Source organism: Anopheles funestus, chromosome X (assembly GCF_943734845.2).
Source record: "Anopheles funestus chromosome X, idAnoFuneDA-416_04, whole genome shotgun sequence".
Lineage (NCBI taxonomy): Eukaryota > Metazoa > Arthropoda > Insecta > Diptera > Culicidae > Anopheles > Anopheles funestus.
The window spans coordinates 6,400,318-6,412,531 of NC_064597.1; the positions used below are offsets into that span (position 1 = coordinate 6,400,318).

The 12,214-nt window shown below is 37.1% G+C and overlaps 1 protein-coding gene across 9 annotated transcripts; it reads left to right on the forward strand.

Moving 5' to 3' along the window:
• The first annotated feature begins 1,260 nt into the window (after positions 1-1,260).
• LOC125772531 (ubiquitin carboxyl-terminal hydrolase Usp2) lies at positions 1,261-11,953 on the forward strand. 9 transcript variants are annotated; one of them, XM_049444144.1, is made up of 12 exons: positions 1,261-1,940; positions 4,441-4,909; positions 5,024-5,271; positions 6,439-7,095; positions 9,889-10,060; positions 10,142-10,288; positions 10,408-10,624; positions 10,756-10,908; positions 11,126-11,298; positions 11,400-11,552; positions 11,616-11,694; positions 11,765-11,953. In XM_049444144.1, exons 2-12 carry the CDS (start codon positions 4,489-4,491, stop codon positions 11,832-11,834), a joined length of 2,490 nt encoding a protein of 829 aa, XP_049300101.1. In that variant the 5' UTR covers positions 1,261-1,940; positions 4,441-4,488; the 3' UTR covers positions 11,835-11,953. The 9 variants fall into 9 exon arrangements, with proteins under 9 accessions (XP_049300101.1, XP_049300104.1, XP_049300106.1 ...); XM_049444147.1 differs by having other exon boundaries at positions 1,261-1,905; XM_049444149.1 differs by having other exon boundaries at positions 1,261-1,527.
• The last annotated feature ends 261 nt before the right edge of the window (positions 11,954-12,214 follow it).

Sequence of the window (12,214 nt, forward strand, 5' to 3'; positions counted from 1 at the left end):
TCAAGATTTGTTCCTTCGCTTAACTGTTCGAAAAAGACAGTTACAGTTCTTCTTACAGTATAGCAATAATCGCGTTTTGTGGCTGTGACAAAAGTATATTTAAATGTGATGCAAAATTTCTCATAACTTTGATAAACCGAACCGTATAAAAAGCAATATCACAACTGAACTACATCTCTACCACTTGCTTGTTATTTCATATTTATGGTACGTATCCTTAATCGAAAAAAATGCTATTTTAGAGCATCATGTTGTTAAAGAAATATGTAACGCACTCTCAGGCAAGTTCATTTAAAGGCAAAGTGTATATAAAGAATAATAGATAAACAAAAATAAATTATAATAAAAATTCAATATCTCTAGTGGCTGAAAAGAGAGTAATTGTGGTTGAAAATTGCTGAAAGTTTTCACCCAAGTACTACCCTTTGTACTATAAACCGATTCGCGATCGGTTACGTGAAGCGTAGATTGACAGTTAGTAAGCTGCAGGGGCGCTCAAGGTGATAAATAAAAGTAAAAATAAAGAAATATTTCCTTCTTCTACGCACAGCGAAAACAAGCGGAGACTATTACAACTACAAATCCTGAAAGAAAATCTTCCAAAATCTGTTTTTCGCTATTTTTTCGCAAGACCTGTCACTCAGCGATTATAGCAGTAAATAACACATATTGAAATTTATAGCATTTTTATCGCATTCCCATTCGCAAGCGCGATAATCGCTGTAAGTAGAGGGTCATGGTAACGCGACGTATGCTCGAATTTAGTCCTATTCGAGCAGATTAAGCAAGGGAAAATTACATTTAATCCTAGTAAACTGAAGCAAGCACCAAATAGAATGAGTTTTACTCGGTCTGTATTTGGAAAAAAGAAGAAAAATGTCTCTTTTTCGCGTTCAATTTCATTATTGGAATATTTTACAACAAGAAGTGTTGCCAAAGGACAGTTTGACAGAAGAGTTGAAGTGTAGTTTTTCTGCTCGAATGCCATTCAGGCATGTGTTGGGCTACAGGTGTGGACGGTAATTGATGCACTTACTTGAAATTATTTTTTTTATCTTATGGGTAAACATACCTCCATCTTGGAAGTTCAAAATATCGGTGTATCAGACCGTACTACAGCGAGAACGTGGCGACCTTCAGAACGTCTATTAAAATATGAAATAGTGCCATTATTTTTTTGCATTCTGAACTGTTTCTGGTCCTTAGTTTAACCTACTTATTAGCAGAGCAGCTAGACAATGCCGCGTAGTATATGAATGAGGTTAAGCGAGAGAATCCCTCAGGCAGCATTTTTCATCTCGTGTCTTTATTGTAAATATAGTTCATAGTTGGTGAGAGTGAAAATGTTCGCTCTCGATTCGTAATCTCAGCGGGCCAGCGTTGAATAATCTATTTGTGGCTTGAATTCACAGTCACAGTTTTTTAGTCGACGATGACATGAAGCGCTGATGTCGGGCTACCTTGAGAGTGTGATCAAATCGCGCTACGTGTTTGATTCAGTCTTGCGAGAGAGTAACACAATTGCACGTGAGTTTTCCGCGAAAGAAGAAAAGCAATAAAAGTGCCCTAAACCCATGGCCTAGTTGCAGATCGATTGATCATATTTTTTATCGGCATTAGTTGAACAATCGAATCATAACGAATCGGTTTGTTTAATGACGGTCGTGTCTGGTGCGTGTGCGTGTGCGTGCGTTAAGATATAATAATGCGAATAAGTTTTTTACGCTGCTCGATGGTGATCGCATTTGCGTAGTGTATGTAGAAAAGAAGCTAAAAAAAATCCCCCCGTAAGTGCTTTCGTATGTATGTCGGCGTTCGAACGAATTGCTGGTTTTGTGCCGTAGCCATTTTAGGTTATGTGATCAACGATACCGCTTTTAATAGAAAATCATTTGACACATGTTGGTGAGCTTCGAACTGCAGTTCAAATACCTTTCGTTGTGAGTTTTGTTTTTTTTTTTGGTGTCACACTGCTAAGCTACTAGTTTTTCTAATTTAATCTACATTAAGTTTTATCTTAAAAAAAAACAAAAAAAAATAAACACTCCACACTTGTTCAACAATTCTTCTTCACGGCTTTGGATTAAGTAAGCAAGTGTTTTAATGCTTAAATACATATCATCAATCAACTCACAATCAAGAGAATGTTCATAAGTGCTGAAGAAGAAGGAAAAAACACGATCAACAATAGTGTCCGATAGTGAACAATAGACGGATGTAATGTATGTTACTCACAATGTGAATTAATGCCTAAACTGTAACATGTGTAGTAACGCCATTGTATGAGGAAATTCCATTTTCTAAGAAAAAAAAAGATTCTACGAAAAATTTAGTTATCGTTCACTGTTCCTATCAACCTGCCTGTGCTGTTGTACATTAACATAAACACAATATTTACCAAAAAAAAAATAAACAACGTATATTGTTAAGAAAAAAGTGCAATAGTGATAAAAGCACAAGACTGCCTCAATTTGGTGCAAATGTTAGAGAAACACGAGTGTTACAGAAATGAACGTATACCATTGTGTTAAAACCGGGCCACATATGGTACGAAAACAGATTTCAAGGGCGAAGGGACACAGACTGATGCGTCTGATATTTTCTTTGTTATAAGCTATAGTCGTACATCTAAAGTTAGTTTCGTCCGCATAATGACTTGCGCACCTACCAAATATGTGTTAGATTCTATCACTGAAATATCGCACCACTAATGAAGCGATCATTATTCATCTTTACACTGTGCGGTGACTGTACTAGCCTCGTTTTGGACTAATTCTTTCAGGTGGGATCAACTATTAGTTTAGTTTATTGAAATATATGTAGCTAGATGGAATGTGCGCATGCTTCAACCTTCATTTTTTTTTTTGCTAAAAACTTACACGGTTTTATTGGCTAAAATCAAAGTGTTTCTTCTTTTTATATTTCAATAATATTAAATTTTAAAGTTAAAAAAATCCTGCGTATGCTATAATCATTGACCAGCTAGCCACTATCGTAACTATGATAGATTCGTAGCTTATTCATGGTTAAAATTTTGCCTGCCCGAGAGTAAATGAATGCGCAGCATTAGGCACGTCGCACAACGCGGTTTGAAGAGATTTGAGCGTGCGCGCGCGCGCATCGTGTGAGAAAAACTGCGTGTGTTTTTTGGAAGTCGTATTTTAAGGCCAACGGTTATTTTGGTGCGTACGCAGGAATGATTATCAAACTAAAGAGAGAGAGCGAGAGAGAGGGAAAGCAAAAAAAATACAAGAATGAAAATCAAACCATGCTAAATTTAGACAAGGTAAGATGGGATATTACTAGCAAATACAAAGGCGATAAATGAATAGAAAGTTTGCTAAAAGCATGTTAACAATTCATCAACGAGTTTGATGTCTGTTTTTTAATTGGGTGTGAGGTAGATTTTATATGCGGCAGTGTTATTTCTACATCAGAAAAAAAAACACAAACGCCGGTGCTGACTGCTGTTTTGATTTATACGCAGTTATACGATCATGATCACGTCTATGACCACGTAACCACGTGTTAGCTGTCCTACCGTTAAATTGCTGTCCTACATTACGTGGACCGCAAAGCTAAGACACCAGAGGCATTCCTTGTGAAGATCTAGCATTTTAGTAACAATTTAGTAAAACACCAGGCGTCTCCATAGTGTTCTCATATACTTCTACCTAGTTTAGTAAAACACCAGGCGTCTCCATAATGATTTTATATACTTCTATCTAATTTTGTAAGATAACAGGTGTCTTCATAGCGTTCTCATATACCTCTGACGAGTTTAATAAAATACCAGACGTCTCCAGAGTGTTCTTTAATACTTGTAATTAGTTTAATAAAATACCAGGCGTCTCCATAGTGTTCTCACATACTTGTAGCTAGTTTAGTAAACTACCAGGTGTCTCCATAGCGTTCTCATATACTTCTATCTAGTTTTGTAAGATACCAGACGTCTCCAGAGTGTTCTTTAATACTTGTAACTAGTTTAGTAAAATACCAGGCGTCTCCATAGTGTTCTCACATACTTGTAACTAGTTTAGTAAACTAACAAGCGTCTCCATAGCGTTCTCATATACTTCTAACAAGTTTTGTAAGATAGCAAGTGTCTCCATAGTGTTCTCATATACTTCTAAATAGTGTTGTAAGATACCAGGCCTGCCCATAGCGTTCTCATATACTTCTAACGAATTTAGTAAAATACCAGGCGTCTCCATAGTGTTCTCATATACTTCTAACGAGTTTTGTAAAATACTAGGCGTCTCCATAATATTCTCAAATATTGATTGATGTGATAACTTCAATTTTTTCTTTTTGTTCTTGACGTAATGATGTACTCACGTTCGATTTAATGTAGCACAAAAAAATGTGTAAATATGAGCGATGAGCACACATTTTTCTCAAACTAATTTGGTTCTCTTTTTATCTCTTTTAATTACACAGGCTTCTACATTTCAGTAAACCATATTACAATATACAAGCAGGTGTAATATGCCAGTCATATCAGCGTATTCATCTAGTGGCAGTAGATACATTCAACCGCCTACCAGTACATTAACAAGATCAAGCTACACCGATCGTATATATTATTCACCCTTACTGAGCAGTAGTAAGACATCCAGTATTAGCAACAGTGGTCTTTATCGCAAGAGCAGCTATCGTTTTGATTCACCGTTTACGTCCACTACCTCATCTTCGCTTTATCATCGACGAGAAGAGCGCGACCTTAGTAGCGGCAAGAATCGTACCATCAGCAAAGGTACCGACGTTACATCGGACAGTCTTAAAGTCGCTGGTGATACTGACGATACCAGCACAAACGGTAGCTACGATATTGTCAAAAATATCGAGCGTAGAGCGTCAACTAACAGCAACAGATCCAGCAGATATTCATCATCGATCAGCAGTTACGGTACTATCCCTTATTCCTAGCCTTTCATGAATTATGCACAATAACGACCAAAAACCCATACATTTCTAACACTTTCATTTCATTTCTAATATATTCTCTTTAAAAAAACAACAGCTGGGCCCACAAGCATTCGAAACAGTGGTAACTACGTGTCGAATCTACGTAACACAGCATTGAGTGGGGCTGAAATTTATCAACGTTACAGCATCTCGACCTATAAACCTTCCTCTAGCGTTGCGTCACGCATCACTCAATCGAGCTATCGGGACACCGGAAGTTTACAGGAGAATTCAAGCTTGGGCAAAGACTCATCGATAGTTGCTTCACCAGAAGATAGACACCATTATAACAACAATAGTAAGGTAAACATGTTTACTAGTTACACAAATGTATATAAATTATACCATTGATCGTAAATTATAACTTATATTCGTCTTCGAAGAGTATAACAGTTTTGCAATCAATTTTAAATTTGTATTTTTTAGTCAAATTTGTTACGCTGTATTTACGTCAACTTTTTTTCTCGGTTGATTCACGAATTCCTAATCAATCTGGTGGTTTTTACTACGTTATGTTTCCAATTTGTGCTGTCCTGTGACAGTACTATAAGCTCATCTCAACTCAATTAGTTGAAAAATGTATTGAAACACATGCTTCTTCTTTTTTTTCTGGCCTGCTCATGGTCGAGCACGTCGCGTAGACATGGCCTGCAACACATGCCTATTTGGTATTTTAAAGGGCAAAAACACAATATAATTGTTCCTTGGTGGGACTGTCGTCAATGAAACCTCAAGGAAGTAAGATATGGCAGACCAAACCTTCGTTTACGGTTGTCCAGCCAAGCAGTAGACGAATTATTTTAGGCTAATAAGCATTTATGCAAAAAGAAATTGTTGAAGTATTTTGTGTTTAAAAAAACCTCAATTATAGCAAAAGTAGAACATCAAAACAATACAAAAAACAGATTCGAAATGAAATATTCTTAAGATTGTGGTAGAAAAATGTCAAAGCTTTTCGATGTACACAACAGCTAGCTAGCAGTAAAAACATGAAATAACACGGCAAAATTAGCAAAACAATTTTTTGTTTGTTTGCTTGCATATTTATATTTATTTATATAATCTGTTCCAATCGTTATAGTAACTTAACAGTCTAGGAACGCTATTAATTCTTATTGTTCTTTTTTTTTTGTTTTGTTACACATATCCATTATTTCGTACCCCTTTTCCCAACTCATATAAATTCCTGTTCCCGGTTTTTGTACCATTCCATGGGAATGGATTACAATTCCAAATGCACCATTATACGATCGCCCCGAATCACTACGCACTGTTGATTCGGAGAAAGAGTACTCACACTATTTAACACACCAAAAAAAAACCAACATCGGAATTAAAACCAACAAACTGAACACATTTTGTTTTTTGCAACAAAACAACCTTTGCAATATTACCACCAAAAAACAAAAAAAAAACATTATCATTTCGTCATATGTCATGAAATCCTTAAACATTACCGTAAACGTGGAGGAATCATTCACGCAGGCTACGATCAGGCTACGACCACCGTCTACCGTGCCGAGCTTGCCAAATGCAAACAGCAAAAGCAAACCGACGAATGATAGTTGTAAACTAGACGACACGGTGGTGACGGCGAAACCATCGTCTTCAGCGTTAGTGACGGCAATCGTAACCACCGACGATTTGGGTGACGAAGATGTCGGTGAAACGAACGTTACGGCAAACGATGCGAAAGAGCTGCAGGTCACAGCCACGATACGTCTAAAGCCGAAAGGCAGTGCAAGCAAAATTACCGATAAAGAAAAGCGAAGAGACAGTGGAACTAGCAACGCTGCGGGCAGAAGTGTAATGAGCGATAGCAATGCAATCGCTACTAGTAAAGCAAACAGCAGCAGCAGCAGCAGCATCAGCATCAGAAACGTAAAGCGATTAAATGATGACGGTTTGGAAGAAGCAAATCATAGCAAAGCGAACAGTTTCCCTAACTATCAGACGGTTGATACAAACAGTGATAAAATCGTGAACAACGGCAATGACCATGAAGAGGAAAACAAGGCATTGGCAGTTAATGGCGTTAGTCACGCATCGAACGCCACTGTCCTTAGCACCACACATAATGAATACAATGAATCAGAAAAAGAATCCAATGTTGATCAGGCCATGAATGTAAGTAGAACAGTGCTTAATAATTTACCTAAAACTAATACTTACCATAACGTAATGCGAACACGCATTTACTTCATTATGTAGATCAGATTTCGCCGTCACCATCTCATATTTGTTTGAAAATTTGCCAAAAAAGTTTAATATGTCATCAACAATGTAATGTAATGTGTTCAAACTAGTGATGGGAAAGACCCTCGTGGGTCTGGAGAATCGGAACCGTTACCTAAAAATAACGCACCTGAGCAGGTACAGAAATGAATAAAAAAAAATTACATAAGGTACATAATTCAAAATTACAAATGATACCGGCAGCTGTGAAAGTAACACACAGAATAACCAGGTTCAAAGTTGATCAGGTACAGCTACGGCTCCAGGTACAGGTTCCCGTGCACCGACCAGTTCGAAAAAGTTTTAGCTATTGGTTCGGAATAGTGATGGGCGGATCAACCCGAACCTACCCGATCGGAACCATCCATAGGGAATCCGAACGGGTTCGGGTCGGCCGGTAGATGTAAGTAAGTCCAGGAAGTTGCAACGAGTTCGGATCGGAGCAGGTTCAGTAGGTCCAGTAGGTTCGACGATTTCGGTAGGTGGAAGCTATGATAAGCGACTCCGATCCGTGGATGCAGCGAGTTCGTGTCACATTCGGGTCGAAGTAGGTTCTGTACGTCCAGTAGGTGCAATGGCCCGTGGGTGCGACTCGGGTCGAAGTAGGTTCAGTAGGTGCAACAATTCCGATAGGTGCAAGCTACCATAAGTGACTCCGACCCATGGGTGCAGCTGGTTCGGATCAGACTCGGGTCGAAGTAGGTTCAGCGAGTTCGGATCGACCTCGGATCGAAGCAGGTTCAGTAGGTGCAAGCTAGCATAAGCGACTCCGACCAAAATCCGATCCGGTTCCGGAACTGTTTAGTCGGAGCCGATTCCAGAACCGGAAAAAGTTAGAGAGAGGTAAGAGTAAGAGAAAGCAATACTAGACAGAATAGAATAAAATTTAAAGAACACGAAATCAACCACCTTTGTATGGAGAGTGGAGAGGGGCAAATTCTAGACACTAAATATTTTAGTAAATAATTTAACTTTATTTTCAATACTTTTCCCATCACTAGTCCAAACGATAGTATAGGCCATATTAAGATGTACAGATGTATTTCAATTTCTCGTAGAATGGTTGTACAAAATTGACAAAACATTCCCTTCCACCGTAAATCCTTCTTCCTAAAGATCTTCCTCAGATATTTTTATAGCATTTTCCTACGTTGTTAAATTAACATAATTCATTCATCAGCAATCAACTGCACAATTTTGCCAACCTTGCCAACGCACGACTAACCAACTTCAATGCAAGTCATAGATATTCGTTCACATCGGCAAAAGAAAGACAAAAGCTGACAATTGTTGTAGAGAAAAGTAAGGAAATAAGATAATGATAATGAGACTGAAACAAATTCGTTATGTTACACGAGACTAACTCTAGTTAACTCTTCAATTAAACATGGTCTAAATTATTAAATAAAAATCAACAACACAGCCTTTAAAACGAGTGTTTGAAGAAGACGTGTTCGTCGAAGCGAACACAACAGAACAAAAGAAGGAAAAGAATTCGTGGCATCACAATCACAATTAAAATACACATAAAAAATGAAAACATATCATTTAGACATAATTTCAGGGGGAAAAACACATCGACAAAACATATAAAAAATGAGGAAAAGTGTATAAATTGGGTTTTAATCTCTGTGGTGAACAGAATTCACGCAAATTCGTAACTTTTTTTTCCTGATACTGAATGCCGGTTGCACAAGTAGGTGAAGTTGCACATGTTGATGCGAAGGTGTGCTTAATGGTACGTTATAAATATTACGCGACCTACGGTTAAATGCCCGACCTATCCGTACCACGATGAAACCTCACGAGTTGATGGTCTTCCCACATGTTTTTTTACGATGTCTACCACACCACATCAGGTGGATGACGAAGAATTTCATGAAAGCGTACGAACACCTCCCACAATGCTAGGTCTATTTTTACCACGCTTCGGATTCCACAATGAGCCATGAAACCATTTAGACGAGATTCTGAAACGGGGAAAGATCGTGAAATATCCAGAATTGTGGGGAGGGTTAATATTTCTTGCTTTATTTGACAACATCCGCAGAATTGGTGATGATTAAAAGCAACAGAATTTTAAATAGAAATGGTAGAAACTGAAACAAGCAAAAATAATTATTACATATGGAGGCGCCTAGTACCTGAAGCAATTGAGTACTTTTCATGCTCTAAAAGGTTATCTTTTGACAGCTGTCAAACGAAAAAAAAATCGAAGAAAAACGATATTGTACAACTAAGCTAGTGTAAAAATTCATTTATACACTTTTAGTCCATCATTCACATTTATGTATAAATTAAGTTTTTCAAGAATCCGTTTAGAGAGAGAAAGAGAAAATCGTTTCGTTTCACTTTACTCTTGCTGAAATAAAAATTCTAAATCACTTCATTATGAAACTCTGTTATTAACTCTGATGTTTAGGTACAATTTCAAACATTTATAAATTTAAAAAATAATTAAAAAATAAATCATTATGCGTCATCAACATACATTATGGTTGTATATTTTTTTATAGTTGCATAAAGCACATCGAACTTTAAAGCATATCATTAGGATGTCTGATTTACTGTATACTATTGTTTATATATTAATCCTTCAGTTTTGTATTTATTTTATTTTTATTATATTTATCAAAAAAAATTAAATTCTTTATTCTTTCGTTCTTTTTTATATCACTATCATAGTTACGGCAGAGTGTGGACTTGCACAACACTGTTAAACCGTCACGAATTTACCATGATCAATCTACTACGGAAAAGGATTCATCCACATCATCATCAAGATTGTCCACGTCATACAAACCCAGCTATGAGCGGCTGTCGGATGTTGCTGATTCCTCGCGCAGCACTAAAGCAGGTAAGGTTAGGGGTTTTCCCAAATTCCTGACACTTCCAAACTGAAATACGAATTGTTGGATTTTTTAATAAATCCTTTCAGGTCTCTGCGGTTTGTGGAACATTGGCAATACATGCTTCATGAACTCGATGATACAATGTCTCAGCAATACACGCGAACTTACATCATTTCTTCGAAGTCAACCATCAACTGAATTAGGTACAAACAAGGATCACCGCATATTGGCAGGTAAGTTTTAAGTAATCGCTTACTTACTTTCAAATCAAAAGGTTTATACACTTCAATCAAACAACTTCAATCAATTCGAAGTAAAAATTACAATTTTTTGTGTTTTTTTTTATTTTCAGAATATACCAAATTAATTAAAAATATGTGGAGCGGATCACAACGTAGCATTAATCCATCAGATTTAAAACACGCCTTCTCTAGCAAACATCGAATGTATTCCGGATCAGCGCAACAAGATGCTCAGGAATTTCTAAGATTTTTCCTCGATTCGTTACATGGTGCATTAAACGTCGCTGTCAAACGAGATCCCTTGGGTGAAATTGATGATGCAATGAAGTAAGGACCAAGTATAGTTTGAAAGTATTCCACTGTACTAACATTGAGCCTTCTAAAGACATTCCAAGACAGGCCTTCTACACAAACATTTATAAACGTTCCAACCGAAATCGTTTGTTTTACATTTGCAGCGCCCGCGTCAAGGCCGACATGCTTTGGGAATGGTATTCAAAAGCAGAAAATTCAGTCATCAAAGATTTATTTGTGGGACAGTTAAGAAGTACCCTCAAGTGTACGCACTGCGATACCGAGAGTACGATGTTTGATCCCTTCTGGGATTTGAGGTGAGTTGCGTTTACATTAGGTTATTCATTACTTTCATTTTAACCTTTCTGTTCATTGTTTACAATTATTTACTAGCTGTCAAATTTGCCCCAATTAATATAATTTGTAGTAACTTCTTTCTACAATCTCACGATATGTTTAATTCGTAAAAACATTCTAAATATAAGAATTAATTAGCGATTAAATAAACGTTTTTATTTTTCTTTTCGTTTTTAGTCTACCACTGCCAACATCGAATTCTCGATGTAAACTAGAAAATTGTCTCGAAATGTTTATAAAGGAAGAGATACTCGACGGTATCGATCAGCCCACTTGCTCCCATTGTGAAACCCGACGAAAATGCACCAAAAGCTTGACAATTGAACGGTTTCCGCGGTACCTCGTGATTCGTATCCTTTTATTTTGGAAAACTTTATTACTATTTTTGCTTTTTTTACCACTTGGACATTGTTTTGCTATAAACCTTCTACTCAATTGCAACCACATAAAGATTTGAAACGATTTTCAGAAACTCGTTTTAGCAAACTAACCAACACAGTGGAATTTCCAACAAAGAAACGGGAACTTAATCTGCAGCCGTATGCATCAGAAAATATTGCCGGTCCGGTATACTATTCGCTTTATGGAATTTCGAATCACATAGGTAATTTAGCACCATCGGCATTAAATAGCACCGAATCATACTCACGCCACCTTCTACTTTAAGGATCTACCGCTGGTGGTCATTATGTAGCTGTATGCAAGCATCCAACAATTCAAGAGTGGAATGAATTTAATGACAATTAGTAAGTATTGAGGAATGTTACAGCATGATTGCCTTTTTGTGAATTAATATATTTTCATCTGCTTTTCCAGCGTCACCGAAACCAGTGAACGAAATTTAGTAACATCGAACGCGTATGTTTTATTTTACGAACGTGCATAACTTATTATATAATTTTAGAATTGCTGAATGCTTCAACGGCAAATTGTAGCTTATTGTTGATAATTGTCATCTGGGCGAATGTCATAGAAATATATTTTTGTTTTTATTTTTGGCAGTAAGTATGGGGAGGTATATTTATTTTAAAGAAACAGGTGAGATTATCAAATGAAAAGCCGCGTAACGCACACCAAAAAGTAAAAGGATCGAAAGACTTTGCCTCGTGAATAGCAAAGCAGTGATTGTAAACTCAACTACGGCGGTACGAAGGTACACAACACTGACATAAACAAGAACGGAGTAAACCCAGCAACAATACAGTGCCTTTAAACATAGCGACCACGAATTTCCAGAGCTATACGACTAATGAGGCCTAGTGCTCT

Bases quoted from the DNA above. Each gene is read 5' to 3' on its own strand.
- LOC125772531 (XM_049444144.1), top strand. From the start codon at position 4,489: ATGCCAGTCATATCAGCGTATTCATCTAGTGGCAGTAGATACATTCAA. The intron at 7,096-9,888 runs GTAAGTAGAACA...TCACTATCATAG, and splicing joins ATGTTGATCAGGCCATGAAT to TTACGGCAGAGTGTGGACTT. The intron at 11,553-11,615 runs GTAATTTAGCAC...TTCTACTTTAAG, and splicing joins TGGAATTTCGAATCACATAG to GATCTACCGCTGGTGGTCAT.